This window comes from Indicator indicator, chromosome 11, assembly GCF_027791375.1.
Source record: "Indicator indicator isolate 239-I01 chromosome 11, UM_Iind_1.1, whole genome shotgun sequence".
Taxonomy (NCBI): Eukaryota; Metazoa; Chordata; class Aves; order Piciformes; family Indicatoridae; genus Indicator; species Indicator indicator.
This window is the reverse complement of record NC_072020.1, coordinates 21,167,427-21,190,494: the sequence shown is the minus strand read 5'-3', so window position 1 is coordinate 21,190,494 and position 23,068 is coordinate 21,167,427. Positions and strand designations below refer to the sequence as shown.

Below are 23,068 nucleotides of genomic sequence, written 5' to 3'. Positions count from 1 at the left end.
TGCTTGACAGATGACATGATTAGCCTCCAGCAGAGGTTAATCTGCAAACATTCCTATAAACAAATACAGATACATTTTGTGGGTCACAGGGTTTACAGAGCATGCTGCTCTGCCAGCCTGCTGTCCCTGGCATGTGTGACCAGGATAACCCCTCCACTGCTTGCCATTCTTGAATCAGACATTATAACCCATCCCAAACAAGCTCTTTCAGGTAAGAGAGCCATTGAACAAACTTCCAGACATTTCCGGAACTCTTTAAATTGTGGTTCATCAGTTCAAGGAAGGAGAGGGATGGGAAAGGAGTATGTGATTAATATCAAGTTGCAGCCTGCCAATCATTCCCCACATCTATTTCAGCAGCACTTCAGTATCTAAGACATGCCAATGACAGATTACTGTGAGTAATCTGGCCTGCAGCTTTCTCTTCTTCACCTCTAATATCTCTCTTGAGCTTTTCCTTCTCTAGCTGCCAAAGTCTAGTTGAGAAGGCCAGTCTTGAAAGAGAGCAGTCATGTTTCTATAATTGGCAGGAATCAATTCAGCAAGCTTTAGAGCCTTTGCTTAGAAGATTTGACCCAAATATAGACATCAGAGATAGTTCTCTAGTCTCTTAATTAGCCAAATTCCAGATTATCCAAAGGTTTCAGGTGTTGCCTATGTGCGATAGTGGGACAACTAAGGTTGTGCTGTACCACAGAGAAAAGCCAAGAACTTGTTCTTTAATGTATAAAACCTCATTTGTCTCAGTAAGTGGTACTGAAAATGCAAATTTAAGACTTGGTGAGTCTATCAGGGTGAGACATTTCCAATACTTGTGGTAGTTTATTTATGAAGAACACATTAATGTTGTGCCTAATTATTGCTCTAAGCTTGTATTTAGTAGGAAATATAGTGGTTTTAGTTCCTCTTTAAAGTCTTAACTGCTGGGTTTATGTCGTTAACTTTTCCAGACATTAAAATTAATAGGTTTTAAAATGTCTCCTTTGGTTTTTTGTTTTTGTTTGTTTTAAACAAAACCTATCAAGCATCTGTCTGGGGATTTTTATTTACCTAAAATATATTCAGAATCCTGGGATTCTGAAAGGCCTCAATTATGACCAAGACCCACTGGTGAGACCCAATGAGCAGGAGTTTTTTATGCTGGGAAACTGCAGATCAACTCATACTGGCAGGATTGATTTTCTTTCCTGCTTTGTAACATACACACTATAACTGACCCACCCTTTTAACTCATTTTGAAGCTGTGCAGGCTGCAGGGATTATTGTCATGCTAACATTTTTGCCAACACTTTTATTCCATCTTGCCTTGTAATCAGTTTATCTCTTTTTTTCCTTGGATGGGTAAAACCTTGGAGCATGGGAGTTCATAAGGACATGGAAATGGTTTTACAGAGTCAGACTACAGGCCCATGTAGCCACTGCACTGTCTCTAGTCGCGACCATAAAACTCTCCCTTCCCTTGTTTGAAGACCTCCATTTGTAGGCTCTAATTTAGTTTAAAAATTGATGAAAATAAGATTTAAGCATGTATTTAAAAATCAGAAAATGTGTTAGGACTGTCTTGATCTAGCTAAGGATGCCCCTGCTTACTGCAGAGGGGGTTGGACTAGATGACCTTTGAAGATCACTTCCAACCCAGACCATTCTGTGATGTGAGATTTTTTAATGTTCTAATTCCTCTACTTTTTATTTAGTATTTACTTCCTGCTCACTTAAAGCTTTGGTTGTCTCAGACTCACCATGTCCAATGGATACCTTGCACCAGTGACACAAACCACATGTTGCATGCTGACCATTGAATATTTTCTTTTAGCTTGGTTTGGAGAAGACATGGCAAATGAATACGTCCTGTGTGGTGGAATGTCCTGTGAACTGCCAGCTCTCTGACTGGTCCCCTTGGTCTGAGTGCTCTCAAACATGTGGTCTTACAGGTCAGTATTCACCTTTGGCATATTTCAAAGGCTGAAAATTTTAAAACATTTTTTTTTTTTATGCAAAGGGTGAGCTTTTAAAATTTACTTCAATTTTCCTATTAGGCAGGAAGTTGCAAGTAACTGCTATTTCTGAATGAGTAATAAACCCAGTGACGACAGAGCTGAACTGCCTTTGTGCGCCCATGCAAATACTCATAAAGTTAAAGAAAAATTGTTTGTGAGAATTATGCTTGTTACAGTTCTATGTGGTTTTTTTGGTGGTTTTGTCTCCATTACATTTCAATGAATTTTATTTTTTTTCTGCTGTGAAATCTCAGCTGGAGCAGTTGTAAATCAAGAATGATGAGGCTCCACTTGGCAAACATCCCTCTATCTAGCTGCAGTGAACACAGCTGTCTAGGAGATTGATAGAGTTCTGCACCTGCATCATGGCTTGTGCAGCTTGCCATCAGCAGAACATTCGTGTCATGATCATTAGGATCTGCATCAGATTTAAATATGGAATTAAAGATGAATTGGTTTGGCCAGGTAACACCAGGTGTTATGTAGGTAAATCAATGTAATGTGTTAGTTCATTATAAGCCTCAGTATCCAAGCTTAAACACATATCTTTCTTATTTCAGACTTGATTCATAGATTAGTTTATGTCTAGATTAAAACACCACAGCTGGGTTGGCTTTCTGGAAACCTTTGCAAGGTACCAACTGTACAGCAACCACTTTATCACTACTTCTGGCACACAAAAAACTTTTCAGTTATAGAATGAAGATGAAAGAAGCAAGAATTGCCAAAGGGATAAAAGTATCTTTCTGTTTATATGAGTATTAGAAATACAACCTGTATCTCAAGGATGCTGGGCAGCATGTTACTCATGGTTGAAGCTGGATAAGCCATTTGTGTTTTATTTTTCTTTTGGACTGGGTGAAGAATCCTCCATCTCTTGCAAAATCTGCATGTCATGTTATCCAGACAGACTGAGGGAAAGTTGCAAGCTGTTGGTTGCTGGAATCAGACAATCATGGACAGATGATTTTGTGCTAGGGAAGAACAGAATATGTTGGCCTCTTGTAGCAGCAAATGCAGATAAGGAGCTGGAGCCTTCACTGAATTGCCACAGACATCACATTCAGAAAGTATTTCCTCCTAGGCTTCTAGGAAATTACTACTTCTGTTTACTGTTGAAGGAGCAATCTGAAATCCTAATCAGATATCCTCCTGCACTTCCTGCAGTACAAACAAATAATAAAGTGTCAGACTTAGAAAATACAAATCCATATAACAGACAAGAGCCAGCACATCTAATTTAAAATACAATATCTCATACATAGAAAAAATTACTTTGTTCAAACACAACAATTTTCACCAAAATAGAACCATCTTGAGTAATAAGTCAGTATAACCATTTTGGTTCTTCTTATATTGCTTCTTATTTACAGGAAAAATGATCAGAAGAAGGACCATAAATCAACCATTTCAGGGTGATGGGAGGCCTTGTCCATCTCAGATGGAGCAATTCAAACCCTGTCCAGTAAAGCCTTGTTACCGATGGCAATACAGTCAATGGTCTGCATGTAAAGTAGAGGTAAAAATCCATATGGATCTCTGGGGTTCTGAATCTTGTCTGTCTGTGTATATTTGTGATATGCATAGATACCTGCTTCATAACACTGTAAACAATTTGCTTCCACCTCTTTTATACAAAACCTAAGTGATTTATTCTTAGAGCTCCTATTCATCAATAGATACAGCAGTGTCCTACAGATGTTCAAAGTATAAATGCAAAATTTGGTACCTGAGCAGCATCTTTGTTAATATTTGAACTCTTTCTATCGTGAAAGTGTATCTGTGGGGAAAGTTTGGCATCCTAGAGAAGCTCTCCACTTGAGATGCTGCCATGGTTACAACTCACAGGCTTAAGTAGCTCCATGTTTTAGAAAACAGTGGTAGCAGCCAGCAGAATTTTAGTTTTTTTGTTTGTTTCAGAAGTAAAGAACAATGCCTTTTTTTTCTTCTTCTTTTCCCTACTCCGATAAGTAGTTAAGCAAAAACATAGTAGGAGGCAGAGTGACTTGTATCTCAGATCTAGTCTTTTGGCACTTTCTTTTATCAACCATCCATATATGTCCTCCTTCCCCAGGACGCTCAGTGTGGAGAGGGAACACGAGTGAGGAACATTTCATGTGTGGTTTTTGATGGATCCATTGAAGATGTTGGCAAAGTGGTCGATGAGGAATTCTGTGGAGAAATCGAGCCGATTATAGATGGTGATAAGAAGATAATACTTGAGGAAACCTGCACTGTCCCTTGTCCAGGTAATGAAGCTATTCAAATAAGCTGCATTTTAAGACTAGTGAGGTATCATTCCAGTTATCAGTGCCTAGCCACACGCAGTAAAATCTCTTCCACCTGCTTCACTGATTAGATTCATCCCTCAAATGACCAACAGAGTTACTTTCCAGTAGTGGCTTCACAACAATAATTAGCTAGAAAAAATACCAGGTCTTACATTTTGTAATAGGTGTGTCTCATTTCTGGATTGTAACTAATAAGAATACATTTTTTTCCCCAAATCTTTCAAACTAAACGTGCATTTAACACTATTAGACAGTGTGGTGGTTTACAGCTAAATGCTTAAGTGCTTAGATCACCTAACAGCTTTATTAATACTTTAAACAGTGGCTAGCTCTTGATGGCATTATTAGGTGTCTAAGGAAGCTAGTGAGTATTATGGTTTTTGCTTAAAGGACCTATTCCAAATTAAGTTAATATTTTTATGTCTGAGAAAACATGAGTGTTTCTAGGTATTTAACAAAGTGGATGTGGCATGCACTATCGTTGTCCAAAGGAGATGTTATAAATGATCAGGTCCATAACCCTCATACTGAGAGGGATTAAGAGCCTATTACAGCTGTTTAATTTCCAGTAAAATCCCTCCAGTTCATTTCAAATGCTTATTTGTAGAATTTGAAGTATATTGCTGTTCAGTAGTGTCATTGGTGATGTATCTTTGGAAGAAGTGATTAACTCCTTCAGCTCTAATGCCATTATTCCATAGCATACTCTGGTTGTGGGGTTTTTTTCCTAGTTCATTTCAGATTAGACTGAAGGTAAATTGGCTTCAATTAAAAAAAAATTAAAAAAAAGAATCACAGAATCTCAGAATGTTAAGGGCTGGAAGTGACATTGAAAATCATCTAGTCCAACCCCCTGAAAAGCAGGATCTCCTATACCAGATCACACAGGAACACATCCAGGCAGGTTTTGTATATCTCCAGAGAGGGAGACTCTACAACCCCCTGGGCAGCCTGTTCCAGTGTCCCATCACCCTCACAGGGAAATATTTTTTTCCTCATGTTTCCATGGAACTTCCTATGCCTCACTTTCCACCCATTGCCCTTTGTGCTGTCATTGGGCGTCACCAAGAAGAGCCTGGCTCCATCCTCTTGGCACTCACCCTTGACATGTTTATAGACATTAATGAAGTCACCCCTCAGCTTCCTCTTCTCCAAGCTAAAGATCCCCAGATCCCTCAGTCTCTTCATAAGGAAGATGTTCCACTCCCTTAATCATTTTTGTGGCTGGACTCTTTTAAGCAGTTCCCTGAGGTCCTTCTTCAACTGAGGGGCCCAGAACTGGACACAGTATTCCAGGTACGGCATCACCAGGGTAGAGTTGATGGCGAGGAGAACCTCTCTTGTCCTACTAACCACATCCCTTCTAATACACCCCAGAATGGCATTGGCCTTCTTGGCCACAAGAGCACATTGCTGGCTTCTACCACTGCTTTGTGCACAGCATTCCAGTTGCAGGATTTTCACATATTTTTTACTTAGTAAGTAAACGGGTTGTTTTATTAGTAAGTAAAAATAGGAAGACTAAAAAAACTTCTTTACTGCTTCTTCCTGCTTGTTTTCAAAAGTTTGCTGAGCAAGAACCTGTTCTTCCACAAACTCAGGTTTAGCCAGCAAGAATGACTGCCCTGTGGGGATGTGCTAATGATACATTCCAGCTAATGTTTCCAAAAATCACTACTTGTTTTCCTATTATGTATACATCAGTTCTTCAATTATTCATTTCTTCACATGCTTTCCTAACATTGGCAAAGAAAATTCCTTCATTAATCAGGCATCTGGTCCACACAGCACTGATTATATCTGTCATCAGTATAATGCAAGGTAGCATGAATTTTTAATAGCTCTTCCACTGAAATAATGAGAACTAAGAGGTTTATTTATGAGGCTGTACACAGTCTAGTCCCATTTTCAACTGCAGTTATAAGAAAATAGTCTCTTTGTGTTGTTCCTCAGATCTTCCTTAAATGTTGTTTAGCTGATCATGCTAGTTGGGATCATTAGAATAATTTTATTTTTCAATTTTACACTGTAACATTATACAAATCTCTCTTATCCTAACAAGAGATAGCCAGAAAGGACATTTTAATCACCTTCCCATTTCTCTTTCTTGCAAAGAATGTTCCAGCAGTTGCTTCTATTGTCTGTTTAGAGAAAATCTGCAAGAATTCATCTTTTCAAAACTAGACAATGTGTTCTGTTTATGAGATCAAAGAAGAATTGTGAACAAGATATATAAATTTAGTATAAAGCATACAGTGCACAATACCATAAAATTTACAAAAATCCTGACATTGGTAGGGCTGTTACCAGAAATTCAAAAAGATGATGATTTTGTGCAAGTGATACATGTATAACCTTTTTACTACTATTTGCTACCTCACAGATATTCAATGAGCGTCAAAATATTAACTTCTCCTAAGTATAAATTTCATTTAAAAAGCTGAATGTAAGAAAGTCTAAAGAGGGAGAATCAAGAAACTGAATTTGGACTTCTTTTCTAAGATATGTTCAGTATGAAAACCTCTTCAACATATGGTGATCATTCATCTTATAAAATTGCTATTTAACAGGGGACTGTTACTTGAGAGAGTGGTCAGAGTGGAGCCTTTGCCAGCTAACCTGTGTAAATGGTGAGGATCTTGGCTTTGGAGGGATACAAGTCCGATCTCGGGCAGTGATCATTCAGGAATTAGAAAATCAACATCTCTGTCCAGAACAGGCTTTGGAAACAAGATCATGCAATGGTAAGCACCAAAAAAAATACATAAAACTACTTTCTTTAAGAAAAAAACCGAAACAGAACAACAATATTTTAATTTTCTTTCTGCTAATGGTATTAAATTTAGGCAAATACAGATTCAATAAATATAGGAAAGCACTTAGATTTTTGTATTCCAGATATCAGCTGTACACAGAAAATCTTTCAAATGCTGTCATGTGTTCCCACTTTAAATGCAATCTTTGGAGAACTTTATTATGTTTAATAATTAAAATTTATTTTTGTGATATGCGACGTAACAGTTTCTTTATCTGCTTGATAATATTAACAAAAAGAAATCTGTAAGTTTTGATACACAGCCAACTGTATTTCTGCCTGCTTATGAATTGTTGTTAATCACATGACAATGACACTAACAAGTCTCAGTCATGCTTAGTGCTGGTACTGGACAAAGTATCTAAAAAAAGTAATTTCCTGTACAGGCATTTCTGGTCCATTCAGAGCCCAGGGAGATCAGGCAAAAATGAGTTTTATATACATAAGGGATCTAAGATGCAGAAGGACTTCATGATTTATCCCAGGCCATATGGTTGATACACAGCAAAGCAAAGATGCAGCCCAGGTCACTTGAAGCTGAAGCTCAGTGTTACCAGGAAACGAACCTGACTCCTAACTGAAATTTGCACAGCAGATGGGCTACAGCCATTATGAGGTTATTGGAAACAGCTGTTTTGTCTATTAACTACATTAAGCTCACTTCACAAGCAGTGTGCACAGCCATTATAGTTAGTATCCAGGACACATCTGTTCTATTCTGTATGTATCCAGTAAGTGCAGGAGACCTTGGGGCCTCCATGTGTGCAGTGTACCCTTCTAAGTTGTTGGGTGAAGGAGGAAGGGGCCTGCTTAGCCATAAAAGCCATTAAACATAATGAATGTGGTCTGCTGATGAGTGTAGCTGCTGCCAGGGGTAGCATAAAATCTTGTCATCAGATTTCTTGAAAAATGAATGTTCTCTGTGTAGATGGCCAGTGCTATGAATACAAGTGGATGGCTAGCCCATGGAAGGGATCTTCTCGAACTGTGTGGTGCCAAAGGTCAGATGGTTTAAATGTCACAGGTAACTACTACTCTTTTTATATACACACAAAAGCCTGGAAAACAGATGGATAAAGTCTTTTCCAAACAAATGAATTTGATGTATGAATCAATGTGCTGTTGTCTTGAATCATCATGGTTTTGCATCTTAAAGATGCCATTTCTTTTCCAGAATTCTGCAGCCTGTAATGCTTTTAGTAAATATCAATATTAGCTTTTGTACTGGACCTGGGATGTTTAAATTGTTTGTTTTGTTGTGTTTTTGTGGGGGGTTTTGTTTTGGTTTTGGTTTTTTGGGGTGTGGGGGTTTTGTTGTTGTTCTTTTGTGTTTTGGGGTTGGGATTTTTTTGTCATAGACATCTTTACACTTTCAAATGTAGGCTTTCGGATTTCTACCCCGACAATAAGTAGAACTTTTATGTATTAAAATTCACTGCACTGACTATACAGAGACAGAAAAAGATGCAAAGCACCATGAATTAAGAATGACTGAGGTTTCCAAATTTGTGAAAATTGCTGTGCTCTGGTGAGACCTCACCTGGAGTACTGCATCCAGCTCTGAGGCCCTCAACACAGGAATGACAATGATCAATGGCAATGATTTTAAATTAGAGAGGAGTAGATTTAGATTGGATGTTAGGAACAAGTTCTTTACCATGAGGGTAGTGGAACACTGGAACAATTTGCCTAGGGACGAAGTTGAAGCCCTAGCCCTGCAGATATTCAAGGTCAGGCTTGACAAAGCTGTGAGCAAACTGATTCAATTGGGGATGTCCCTGCTGACTGCAGGGGGGGTTGGACTAGATGGCCTTTTGAGGTCACTTCCAACCAAAACCATTCTACGATTCTAGGATTTATATGAATTAATTTATAAGAATTAGGGATTAATTTATGAGAAGAATTAGAGATTTGTTTATGAGAAGAGTTACGTGTTTGTGTTTTGCATAATTTTTATTCCAGCCCAAGTAATAGTAAAATAATCCCAGAGATTATAAACACATCCTCAATATCAGCCACTAGCAGGTCAAAACAATACTTTTTGGTGATGGAATCCAACACTACTCTCTGTAGTAACAGCAGAAATATCTGTACTGTTTTTACAAGGGTTTGATCTGCTTAGTAACCCACAGTCTCTTTTGCAAGTGTCACCTTGTTCTGTAAGAATATTAAAATGCATAATCTTCACAACAAATGCAACAGGGCAGTATTTATGGACCTTGATTGCTTCCTGCCTAGCTAAGGTGCTTGTATGCTAAGTAAAACTCTAAATAAGAATTCTTATTAATATATGACATTATCCACTAAAGGTCCTACAGCTTTTTAGAATAAATAGTAATCTGACAATTATGGCTTTGAGATGTTAAAATCAGAAAATATTAATAAATCAGAGTAAACCACATAAAAATAATGGATTGTTTTGATGGGACTGAATACAGCCATGTGATAAATTCCAGGAAAGTCAGGGTACAAATGGGTTGTTGGCAGATTTTTCATGATGGGACTTCCCAGGCAGCCTAAATTGAGGCCTACAGTGTATCTCTTTGTGAAAGCTGTGGTAACTTTCTGATTTGAAATTAAGACTAGTGGAAAACTGCAGACAATGTAATTATCAGCTTCCATGCAATGCAAAGCTACATTTTCATGTGGCCTTGATAGTTTTTCATCAGAGCTCTTAAATATAATGTTCTGCATGAGGTCTGCGCTCGTGAACCAAACTGGAATTTACATCTGAATATTTATTTGAAAGTGATTTGTATCAAGCACGCTATTTAGGAGCTCAAAATAATAGATGCACATACACCATTGGTTTAAGTGGAGGTTACTTACTTTAATCTAGAATCAATCCATGTTTCTGATTACTGTGTTTCTTTGCTGCCTCATTGCTGCACATTTGTTTCTAACATAGTATATTTTCCTTCAGGTATTATCAATTTTTTATGCCGAGTCCTGTCAGTGTTTTAAGGTCTATATTTATGTACTTACTTGCATTATATTATTGTGCTGAATAGTTCTTTTCTACTTGAAGGTGTTGTTTCCCATGGGAGATGAAGCAACTCTTTCCTTCTGCAGCTTCCTTGGATGACTGATATTTTTTTACATAGATTCCCACAGGCATGTGATTTGTATGCTAGGATGTACGTGTTTTTCTTTCTGGGGGTGGGGAAAACTTATGGCAAGCAGCAGGGTTTTTTTGTTATTCATTGACCATCCTGTTAACACTTGGACCTACGTAACCACATCTAACTGCATCTGCTATGGTCTTGACCAACCTCAGCTATCAGGATTTCATCATCATATCACACCAGTATCAAAATGTTATTAATTTGGGAGATGCAAGATAAGCATCATCCTATAGCAGTCTAAATTCTAAACGATGTGATGCATATCCCTCTTCCATAAGCTAAAAGGAAGCCCAGGTAAATTCAAACTGATTCTAAATGTATTTTAAAGTCATTCTGGCTGAAATGATAGTGAAAACCTGATTGTGTGTATTGGTCCATAACAATAACTGCATTGTACATAAAGCTGGAGAAGTGAGAACTAAGAGTGTATAAAAAGGGAAAAAGACTGGGACCCACCATACCATCAGTATCATAGCATTCAGAATACACTTTGCAGATAATACTTTCCTCCCAAAAAATCTTAGACTTGCATGAAGCTTGGCTTCATAAGACAAAAAGCTATAGTGTGCATAAAAATGATTACTGAGGAGCAGCATAAAATAGCTATCTATGTATAAACTGAATGAGTGATTTGTTTTCAGTTTAACAGGCAAAGAAAGATATAAATCAAAATTAAGTTTTCTTTGTGGCCACAGTAAGTCTGAAGAAGGGCCACAGAGAGCCAAATCTGTTCCCTCAAGCACAACAAAGCATTTAAACTGCTTTTTTGAGCAGTCCACCAAAGAAACAAAGGATAAACCAAAAAGTTCACTTGCCAAATATTAGTTCTCTAAAATGCACATGAATGCAAACATATGTGCTGTATATACATATAAGAAAATAGCTGATATTAATTATCCTTCACCTCAGAAAAAGAGGGCTCTTAAATTAAAATTAGCAATAAAATTGTAATCCATGGCATCCTGCAGCAAGTAATGACATCAGTAACTTCATCAGGGGTGAGGTATTACCATGTCAAAATCTGATTTTCTGTCCTACAGGGGGCTGCTTAGTGATGCGCCAACCCGATGCTGACAGGTCATGTAACCCACCGTGCAGTCAACCCCACGCTTACTGCGCTGAGGTATGGGCAAAAAACACCCCGGGGAGGGCTTCCCACCCATCTGTCTGCATTACAAAGATTATGCCAGCAGAAAGTATTTTTAGAGATTTTGCTAGTCATTCATTTGTTAAAATCAACCTCAGACCATTTCCTACTTTTCAATTAAATGTTTCAGAACGTCCATTGATATATGGTACAAACTTGCATAAAAATAAATGAAGAGGTAGTCTCAAGGCTAGCACTCATCAAAACAGTCTTCTCTTCTGGTCATCCATGTTGTTATGCTTTATAGCTCACAGAAAACTGAGTTTTCCTGCTACACAGTATACAACACTTGTTCCCTACAGACTAGAACATGCAGTTGTGAAGATGGATACACAGAAGTTATGTCCTCTGATGGCACACTTGAACAGTGCACTGTCATCCCAGTGGTGGTGATGCCCACCATGGAGGACAAAAAAGCAGATGTGAAAACGAGTCGAGCTGTCAACCCTACCCAGCCCTCCAGTAACCCATCAGGACGAGGAAGGACCTGGTTTCTACAGCCTTTTGGGCCAGGTGAAGTCATGCAATGAGCAGTTCATAATGCTAAGTACTGCTGCAGGGTCTGGCATTCACGATTTTGTGATGTCAAGGAAAAAAAGAAAAACCTTTAAGTGTTCATTTAAGAAGACAGGCAGCCAGCCTGCCTCAAAAGAAAGGAAGAGACATAAGCAAAGCCCTAGCCTCCTTAGCTACTCCATCAATATATTTAATGAAATCTTGCATTACAGAAGATTTCCTTTTAATCCCTTCTACCTGTTCAAATTGCTTTGCTGAATTTTAAGTGTGGCTTTGGAAGGGAGTTGGTTGCAAAGGTGTAAGCCAGGATTTTGCTGTGTTGACAGAGTGAAAAGGTAGCACTGAAGACTGTAGACACTACGAGCTGTTTAAAATTTGCAGCCATAGCATAAATTGCAGGAAAATAATCAGTGTAGATATGCTAATGCTTTCCTCCCATATCCATATTTAAACTAACTCATGTTGGACAAGAGCTAACCCTATTATTGATATTTAATCTCTACAGGCAATATTTGCTTTTATGATGGACCATAATCTTTACAGCTAAGCAAGGACTTATGTGCAAGAGTGGCAAGAAATAGAACACAGTTATCCCATCAAAAATACTTTTATAAAGTCCATCATTTAATCAGGTTTCAGGAAATATTTCCTAGTACCATTAAGCATAGAGATAAATATAACTTTAATTAACAAGGTACTTTCACAGAAAGAGCTATGATGCTTGTCCAAAATGTTAATTACATGAGGAGAGCAATTGGTTAAGGGTCTTTTAAATCACATAGAGCTAAATATTCTAACACACTTGTGTCTTAGGATGTTCATTTCTTTCTAAAGCTTTTATGAGTGTTCTTCATCTGAGATTTGAAAACAGTATCTTTACATGCATAATCCATAAAAAAGATGCAAATTGAGAACTGCAGCAATATTTCTAATAAGCAGATAAGATCATGTTCAGGTTAGAAATACTTATGTTAGATCTCATTAGTCCTCCTAGGACTTACTGTTATTTGTACTGTGATATTATATTTGATACCTGCAATAAAATGATCTTCATTCCAATTAGTTAAAACTTTAATCCACAATAAAAATAATAATAATTTAAAAAGATAATTAAGCTTTCCTGGTTTCCTTTAAAAAATGGCACCATACTAAATGTCTTTTACTCACCTAGCTAAGCCCACCTGAAAATGCCAGAGGGTGTGTTGTAGCAGCCAGAGGGCCTTCAATAACCAAATACCAGACACTTTCAACTGTTTAGGAACATGGAGCTCAAGTCATTGGTTTGGAGCAAGGGAACAATTGAAAAATTCCATGAAAATTCACTAGTTTCCCATAATTCAGTTTAGGAAAAAAAACATAACTTGCTCAAATGAAAACAACAATATTCAGTAGAGCTAATACTTAATCCAGTGAAGGTATGAGCAGATGTGGATGAAAGTGAACATTTTGCATTTCAGATGAGCTTCAGGCTTGATTGTTTTAAGCCCTGTATTGGGAAGGTTTTTGATTATTCCCTTCCTGACAGTTTCGAAGTCTAGATTTAAAATGGTCCTTTCACTATCCAGCAAATTACATTGCATTTCCAGAGCAAAGTATTAGAACTGTTCTCCTCAGCTGTCTATGATGAATGATCCAAACTAGATGAGTTTGAAATGCTAATTCCCCCACTTTCCTTTTATACTTGCAAGTCCTCCGTCCAGTGAAAATTCAGAGAGACTGAGTTAGATGCCTGTAGTTGCATAATATGAATGACCTCATTAAGAGACTTCCCTGCTTTGACTAAGTGAATAAATCCATACACAGGGCAATGCCAGTCCTTTTTTTCAAGGAGATAGTAAAAAAAGCAAACCCAGAACAACCCCAAATCCCTTGCATTTACCAGTGGAAAGAAGCCAAGGAGAGAAGCAGCTAACCTGTTGAGCAGTACTGAAGTCAGAATTCCTCTCATTCATATCTTCACATCACTGGATATGTCAGGTTAAATCTGCTGTTTGATCCATCTTTAACACGTCAGTTATTTCAGATATATCTGTTAAAATAGTTCATTAGATTGATTAATGTAATGAAGCTAAAATGTTTTTAATATTTATATTAATTAGCCTTGAACAAGTTGTCCACAAGACTGCAAGATTTTGCAGTATTGGAGGACAGAAAGTCTGAACTTAACTGCATCGCAATAGAGAGGCCTACTGTGAATCTGAGCAAAGTAATTTTTTTTTTTACTATTGTTACATTGTAGAAACATCAACTGCATTGTTAATGCTTTTTGTTCTACAGTGGTATCAGGAGGCAATAATTATTTGATCAGAAAAAATCATCTGTGCTTGCTTACACTGAGCATATACATTTCCCCTTGGAAAACAAATAATTCAGCAATTTTTAATGGAATTTTTATGGTCAAGGAAGTGCAAGAAAATTAGCTAACCTCCTGTAAAAGAATGTTTTCAATAAACTATTTAGAAGTTTGCAAAAGAAATTAAAAGTAGTGAGTCAGACAGTGTGGACTGACCTTGGGTTGGGACATGCTCATTTGAAGGTCAGAGCAAAACCCCACAGATAGGGGAGAAGTGAGTACCTCTGGGATCAGGGCAAGCAGGAGAAGTAGGAGGTAAACCTCAGCCTGCAGGGACATCATGTCCAAAACTCAAGCTGCACATATTCCTTATTACAACAGACAGTTCTATGTATGAGCACAGTGTCTTTTGGGAGGTATTTTTTTCTTGTGCTATGGGAGATTTTTTTTTTTTTTTCATAAAAGCAAAGCTTGGACTTGGTAGGGGAAAAATTTGAAAACTAATTACTTTATGCAGTGATGAAAGTTGTGCAAAGATATTTAAAGTTGTGCTAACAGTATTTAAAAACATAAAATTAAATAGCAACAATAATGAAAGTAACAAGCAGATTGATTTACCAGAGCTAACAGCACAAATGAGTCCTGGGATGACATGCTGTCCTGCAATCATGCTGAAGGGTTGCCCTCTACCAGCAGGGTCAAGAGTTGAGTTTCTGAGGTTCTCACTTGCTGCCTTCCCCCACATCTCAGCTTCCTTCGGGTTATTCAGACGTCAGCTGAAAAACAGAACACAAGTGCACAGAGAAGGTTGTTTAATAGCATTTGCTCTTATTAAGATGAAAATTAATTGCTAGTGAAGACATTTATTTTGGGTTATAAAATTATTTCTCTACTATATCAGAACTAATAATTCAACCAGACTAACTCAAACACTACTGACTAACATTCATTCCTTTTAGATGGGAGGCTGAAGACCTGGGTTTATGGTGTAGCTGCTGGTGCATTTGTTTTACTCATCTTTATTGTTTCTATGATCTATCTAGCCTGGTGAGTTCTTTAATTATTTACAAACAAGCAGTCCCACACAGACCATAATGCAAGCTTTTTCATATGCCACTGTAGAAACTGCAGGCACTTCTGGGAACTGCAGTGTGTCATTTTCCATGTCCTTTTGTCCAAGCTCAGGTTAGTGGACTTTTGCAGGACTACCTGCCAAGGATTTCATCAAGTCACATCAGCATCATAACAACCTGGTTCTCAACAGCTGGGCTTTGATTTAAGATATTGCTTCAGGTTGGATAAGAGTATCTTTTTACTACTGATCCAAGTGAAAGTTTTAGCTTTCTAGCTTTTACAAATGAACAACCAAATGCATTATCATAGAACACTCACCTTTTGTTTAAGACTGAAATCCATCTTTGCTGTGTTTTTAGTTTCTCGTTCTGTTTACAAATTATCTTATTGTTTCAGCAAAAAGCCAAAGAAGCCCCAGAGGAGGCAGAACAACCGCCTGAAACCCTTAACCTTGGCTTACGATGGAGATGCAGATATGTAAAATGTAACTTCTCACAGTGACAAATGGAATCTAAATTAATGGACTGAAATCAGAAGGTGTCCAAAGCCACAGGGATTTTCTATGGAGTGGATTAAGTGTTTTGACTTTTCTCTTTTTTTGTAACTGCACCACAGATAAAAAAGGATGGATTTCATAATGCCTATGGATACTCAAGGTATTATTGCTTTACTTTAGACCATCAGCACTGAGAAATCTGGCAGAAACACATTAATAGACACTGCAGTTGGAGATTTGTGGTCTTTCCTCAATCTTAAAAACTCTAAGAACCACTTCTGTCTCCAGAATACTGTAGCTGACATGGCATTAACAGTTGGAAGCCCCTGCAACATTAACCAAGTATAATCAGTACGCATGAAGAGTTTGTACCAAGCTGACTATGACTCTTTATATCAAGCATAACATATACTCAGCTGAACCATATGTATTACTCTATCAGATTATATACTCGTTACAGAGCATTTTAGTGCTTAGGAAAATATTATCTTTTAACTGGGATTAACCCACTGAGCAAGTTCAACAGTTTGCCAGTTGATGATAACTTGTGTTAACCTGCATTTCAGAGGGCAATGACTTACTTGCAAAATTCTGTCCTGTTATCACTCCAAAGTATAAAGACCTTGTATGTACATCCAGAAAGGAGGCGTTCCAAGATTCAGTATTTTCTAGCTGTTGCTGTCTGGAAAAAGAATACCCATTGTAAATGTTACAAATATGTTTCTACTTTCTCTTACTCAAACGGTTGCCTGCATCTTTTTTGCTACATGTAAGGCAAATTTTTGCACTATATTAGTGCAGCATGATATGCACTTAACTAGTATTGCCATAGAAACTGCCTCTTTTCAGAAAGGATGGTGATGATGATGTATCTTGTGCAAGGAGTGTCAGATAAAGAGGTCTTGAATCCTGAAGAGAGCAGCATTCAGTTGGGACTGCAGCTGGATGAAATGGGCTAAGGACGTGTACTGCAGACACCGTTCCTCGTCACCACGGCCATTTGTAGTCTGTACCATGGCAGTAATACAAGTGTCTAGTTTCTTGCCCCATCTACCTATACTGGTATAGATCATCCTGCTGGTTTCTAGTTGTACTTTGAAGGCTGTTTATGACTAGATTTTTTTATATTTGTTAACTTTGTTAGGAAAAAAAAAAAAGAAAAGAAAAAGAGAAGTGGTTGCCCTGTACTCTTGAGTGACATACTTACTTTCTGCAAAGATACTTTGATTGTTTGCTCAACTAAAAGGTTTTTTCTTTTTTCTTTTTTTTCCCTTCCACTATTGCTGATTGTGCAATAATCAGAGCCCTTTTGTCTTTTCTAATTAGGATAATTGGATAGATTATTTTAATTATTCAGTTAAACTCTTGAGTGTACTTGCAAGTAAACAGTAAGATCAATAGTTCTGCCATCTTAGTACTTATGACTTTTTTACAAACTCTGGCAGTCTAAAAACTCACTGTTAACCTGTTCCATACTCATGGCTTTTCAGTGTTATGCTTCTGGTAGGAAGCTCATTGACTTGCCACTGTATCTCCATGCCTGTTACTGATGCGATTCATGACCTGAGAAGGGTTACTCTCATCAAATGGCTTCCATGTGTAGCCTGGACATAAAAGTGACTGTGCCACTACTAAGCAATACAAAACTTTATCAGATAACCTCTCAAAAATAAATTGTAATATAAAGTTCGATATTAGGTTCTCAGGTCTTTTTTTATAACCTAAACCATTTCTGCCTACTCATCACAATATTTACTTATGAAGCACCATTTTTTGAACACTCAAAACTATAAGCCTTGCAAACTTTGGCCCACATCCACTGACACTGAGGACAAGACTCTTGTGGACATCAATGGGTAGCATCGGTCTTTAAAAATACCTACTTTTGTTCCATGTAGAATAACTCTTGGAACCTATGTGCATTTTGTCTAATATTCAAGAGATATCATGGTTCTGCTTTAACTTTGCTAAGTTACATGAACAGTCTGGTGTTACTGCATCAAGAAAACGATCTTCTTCCCACTGCCTAAGTATTCCCCCAAATGGGAATGATGAGCAGTGGGGAACATTAGTAACAATCTTTTGTACAGGTTTAATTTCTCATTTCTTACCTTGATCTGGCTGCAGCTGGTGAAGAGCCACGGCCCCCTGCCACAGCAGTGGTTCATTCATGTGTGATTTGCAGGACTGAGGGCTTCGGTCACACACTTGGTAAAGATCTATAAGGAAAAACAAACAAACCTTGATGAATTTAATTCTGTATTCTTGAATAGAAAACAAGAAAAGCCTAGATGACTCCTATTTTGTCAGGCATACAAAAAGCAACATGGAAAAGTTATAAAGAACGATAACTGTCATGTGGAGACGTAAAGCTTAATCACAGTTTCTGTATTTTCAGAAGTCTGTGTTGTCAAATAGTGTTGGACCAATAGGCAATTGAGGGAGCAGGGTTTCTTCCACTAGCAATGTGTCATCTTTATTTATTATACTGGCTGGTCTTAGCAGGAGCTGTTGCCTACTTCCTGCCTTGAGGATTTTTAAGTCCTAAATCTTAAGAATTTAATAACCTGAAGTTAAAAGGTTTGTCATCTCCTTAGTCTCACAATATAAAATGGACAAATGAAGAAAGAAACAAGAGGGCCTTTTAAAGTATGTTTGGCCTTTGCAATCCATGCAACTATTTTAGTGTGTGTTACACTTTTATATCTGGTCAGTGAATTTTGCTGGTGCATATCTGCATCATACTAGTGCTGCATTTTAAAACCTAGAATACATTTTTATTTTTTGTTTTTATTTTTCATGAACAAAGTGCACGGAAATTTGAAGCCAAAACGGCTTCCCTTATTATCAAGAAAAAAAAAATATTAAACCATAAGGAGGGCTGAAATTTTATGTAAAGTTAAAATGTTGCAAAGGCCATTAAGCCCTTTATCATTGAAACAGAAATAATAGGTGAATTATCTGTAGAGAAAGAAAAGCAATTTGCTTTATAAAAATCAGAGTGCTTCTACAAATCCAGTGCCTAAAGCAGCCACTACCGTAGATTGTTAGTTTGTGAAAGTAATGTTTCCAGTGATCAAATAAAACATTCAGAAAATAGCAAAAGTAGATATTTTCCTGTTGATGTGGTGGTTTGTGTTTTCCTTTTTAAACCCGTAGTTTCTAGATTACTATGTCTGCTTTGAGTCCTGGAGCAGTTCCTTTACAAAACTTTGATGCAACTGCACAAGTTTGTTTATATGTGGTATAAAGCACCCATTTTGAAACCCCTTTTCTTCTGCCAAAATGTAATAAAGTTTGTTTTCCAATACTGCAATCTGAAGAGACCAATTTAAAAACTCTTGTGTATAAATCACTGTAAAATATACCTTGAATGAAATGGAAATCTGTCTTTTTACCTTTATGTAAATTGTACTCACCCAAAGTTAAGACTTTATTTTGCCTAACTTAATTTACTTGAATATTTATTTTGTAGAACAAGGAGGCAGCTGTCTGAGGAATGTTTACCTTTTTTTTTGTTAATGTTAATTTGTAAATTGTGTAATGCATTTTTTATTTTTTAAATTATGTACATTTCTTTTTTTAATGCACAAAATGTTTACGTACAACTACTGCAAATTTGTGTATATTGTCACTAAGCTTTATTCAGTTAATACAGATGACATGAAAATGTAACAAGTCTTACATTTTCATCTGGGGTTATTTTTACATAACTGATGTATTGCTGACAATAAATATAAACACAAAATCATTTAATGTCTTTTCTTTCCATTTTTTTTTTTTGTTTTAACAGATGTAGTATAATACACTGGGATTGAGTAACAACAAAAGCCAGATCCCTATAATATGAAAACCTTTTAAATAGTCTCTTTTTTTCCTGAAAGAAATTAGCAACCATTCTGGTTAAAAATTAGTATTTCTCCTTAAGAGGAATGAAAAATACTTTCTGATATTATGGTCACTGTGAAAGTCTGTTGCCACAGTTTTTGTTGACATGGAAGTTTGCCACAAATATTTAATTGATACAATACATCATTTAAGTTTTTGATAAGTCATTTAAGTTTAAATTTCAGTTTTCCTTTAATTACCATTTTTAGTTCAGAGAAACAACAATGTACTCATGGACAAAAAGGAGTGGATCAAGATCTCACTAAAAGACGTCTGTTCACTTCAGTGAAGCTGAATCTGTTCCTGGCCCTACACAAGAGGGAGCAGGAAGCAAAATATGCCCCCTCCAAAAAAAAAAAAAAAAATCCACCAAACATGCCCAATATAATCAATAAAATAGTTATTTCCATTCCAGTTGTTGGATAAACATTACTAAATTCACTCTATTTTTTTTTTAAATCAGGAATTTGTTGTTACCTAAGAAAAAATATGACTCCACACTTTTTTTCATAACTGCTCCTGTTCTGTGTGCTCTCTAAAACTTGATGTTTTCACATCCATTTCTGCAATATATATTTACACACCAGTTCACTGGAGGAGGGGAGTCCAATTATGGTAGCTATTACCTCCCCAGTAACCCTTCAAGGCTAACCCTTAAAAGGTTTAAGCCTGATTTTGAGAGGCCACAACTTTGATTATAGAGGCATTACAGGATTTTCAGAAATCCTTCCTACCTGTTTCCTCCTGCTGGAATCCACAGTAAAGCAACAAAAACGTTGGACTTGTCTTCCCACCTGCAATTTAATAGAGGAATTTTTTTTAGATCATTTGATAGAATCATAGCATGGTTTGGCTTGGAAGGGACCTTTAGTGGTTATCTAGTCCAACCCCCAAGCAGTACACAGGGACATCTTTAACTATATATCAGGTTGCTCACAGCCCCATCCAACTTGACTTTGTTGTGATGCATGGAGCTTCTACCACCTCTTTTGGTAACCTCTGTTCCAGTGGTTCACCACTTTCATACTCTTAGTGGAGGATTTGGGAGCAAGTCTTAGCAATCCTTTCTTACCTGTGAATGTCAAATTTAAATCTGTCTTGTGGCTTAACTCTCAACTCTTTAGTTCTTCCCAGTGCTGACGCATATATGGAAACAGCAATATATGAGCCCATGACCAGCATTTAATTAATAGTTCTGTGAATGCACAGAGTGGTTGGCTGTCCAGGACAGTCAGATTGTTGGTCATGTGCTGCCTAATGAAGTCCTACACAAACCTTTCCCAAACTGAACCCAAACTTTTTTTTTACACAACTTGTTGCACGAAAAAAAACCTGAAACTGTCATGGAAAACAAAGAGAGGGTGACATCCTCTGTCTTGTTTTTATGTTCCTGTCTTGATTCCCTTAACTTTCTATGCTCCCATTCTGTCTTGATGCTTGAAACAAAAATGCCAGATTTCATCCTTACCTTGAACTTTCCTGATTTGCTGTCGTAGGCTTAATTCACTTTCATGTGTTGTCTCACTCTTAAGATCATAGACAACAATAGTTACTAGTTGACAGTTTACAGGTATTTGAAGACATGCTGCGGAAAGCAAAAATATACATACCTCAACTGTGAGGCTGAAATAATGTGTTTCCTCTCTTCAAGCAAACAAACCTTGAAGATGCCTAATTCTACATGTTTCAGGTTCCATCATGCATTCTATTGCTTTACACTTTCCCTTATTATACATATTTGGTGTTACTTTTCATTGGAACATCTTAGTAAAGACTTTGTGCAATTATAGCAGAACTGAGAACTCCCTCTTTGGAAAGCTGACTCTCATATGACAATAAGGATTAAAGGAAGCTGAAATCTTCAATATCTATTGTTTTTCAAAGAATTCTGGGATGAAAACTTGGTGAAGCAGATTGAAAATATTCTCTGTGAAGTCCCTGCAGAGAAAATCCCCACAGAACTCAGCCAAAAGCCCCTAATCCTGTGTGCAGCTCCATACTGCTATAAACATATAGCTTTAAACATCAAGAGCTATCACTTCTAGGAGCAGACACTGCCTGCAAAAACTTGCTGTTAACTTCAGAAAAGGCAGTTAACTGAGAAGAGACTGAGATGAAAACTGAAAAAAAAAAAAAAAAAAAAAAATCACTGAACAGAATGGGTTCTGTTGTAGCTCAAGCCAGGACGGATGCGTAGCATCATACATATGATAACAGAGCCAAGTTCAGGTCAATAATCCATACTTAAGTCAGGAGAGGAACCTTCACATGTGTCTGTTTCAACTTTGGATCTCATTTTTAATTGTGATATTCTACAAAATGAAAGACACTTCATCACTTAATTTAATGTGAACCACTGAACTATGGACTAAAGTGCACACATACATACCAAAGACTAGAGCACCCACATACTCAAGCCTCTCCTCTGCTCTTTCCCAACCAGAGGGCTGAACCCATGTAACCCCCACCTCCAGGTGGCCATACAGACCATGGAAGCACCTGATACTTTCCCTCACTGACTGCTTCTGCAAGGACCAGTTCTTTCTGGAATCACGCTTCAACCAGACTCTATTAGGCACTGGTTAGCTTCTTAGCCCCCCCAAAACATAAACTACCAGTTATTAATTCTGACCCTCCAAAACATAAACTACTAGTTATTAATGCTGGCCATGTGACCTACTAATAAAGAACCATTGTCCTGAACAAAGGTTGACTCCCAGAATCATCTGACAAACTGGTGGGGAAATAAAGCTTCACTGGCTCAGTGTTACCTCTTATTTTAAGGGTTATTCTGGTATCTACCTCACTGCTTCTTCAGTCCCCAAGAATAAAGAATTCTGTAGCTCCATTTTAGCAGTGGAAATTGGTGACACCAGGTTTCACTCAGCTGAGGAAAGAAAAAAGAAATAATTAGCTGGCAGTCTTGTGACTGCCTGAAGATGGATTTAATGAACTGCAGCAAAAGCTTTCTGCAACATTAGAACAGCAGCTGGAGCTAGATCCTACATTTCTGCTTAAATAGCCTTCACTTACTCGTTGATGAGAAAAACATTAGTAGCAATCATTTGTTCGGTTTTACAGAAATCTAAAAGGATGCTTTGCAGCCCAAGTGAGAAGTTAATTGTCAATCTCAAAGTGGCTTTTCAAGCCTGTAGCAGAATTACAGTGCTAAAGAAGCTGGGGCAGAAGTCTAATGGCCCCAAATTATAAATGGGCCCTTTCAGAAAGGCAAAACATTATTCACATTAAAAATTGCTCTACTCTGTCTCTGTTAATGCATTCTCTTTGAAATGAGGTGGTAGTGCAGATGACAAGACTGCCATCTGCCACCTTCGATGGATGAAATGGCAGTATGGTGCCTTTTATCAAGAATTCTTCATGGGTCTTATCAAAAATGCTTACTGCCACATACTAAAAATTGTTTTT

General features: G+C 37.4%; 1 protein-coding gene across 1 annotated transcript in view; it reads left to right on the top strand.

The window, feature by feature from the left end:
* Positions 1–15,739, top strand: part of THSD7A (thrombospondin type 1 domain containing 7A) — a 200,559-nt gene extending 184,820 nt beyond the window's left edge. Inside the window, exons 21-29 of the mRNA XM_054384872.1 lie at positions 1,814–1,931; positions 3,371–3,516; positions 4,072–4,246; positions 6,859–7,032; positions 8,032–8,127; positions 11,269–11,351; positions 11,678–11,888; positions 15,144–15,231; positions 15,655–15,739. Of these exons, the coding sequence (XP_054240847.1) occupies positions 1,814–1,931; positions 3,371–3,516; positions 4,072–4,246; positions 6,859–7,032; positions 8,032–8,127; positions 11,269–11,351; positions 11,678–11,888; positions 15,144–15,231; positions 15,655–15,739 (1,176 nt within the window). The remainder of the gene's footprint in view (positions 1–1,813; positions 1,932–3,370; positions 3,517–4,071; positions 4,247–6,858; positions 7,033–8,031; positions 8,128–11,268; positions 11,352–11,677; positions 11,889–15,143; positions 15,232–15,654) is intronic.
* Positions 15,740–23,068: the final 7,329 nt, after the last annotated feature.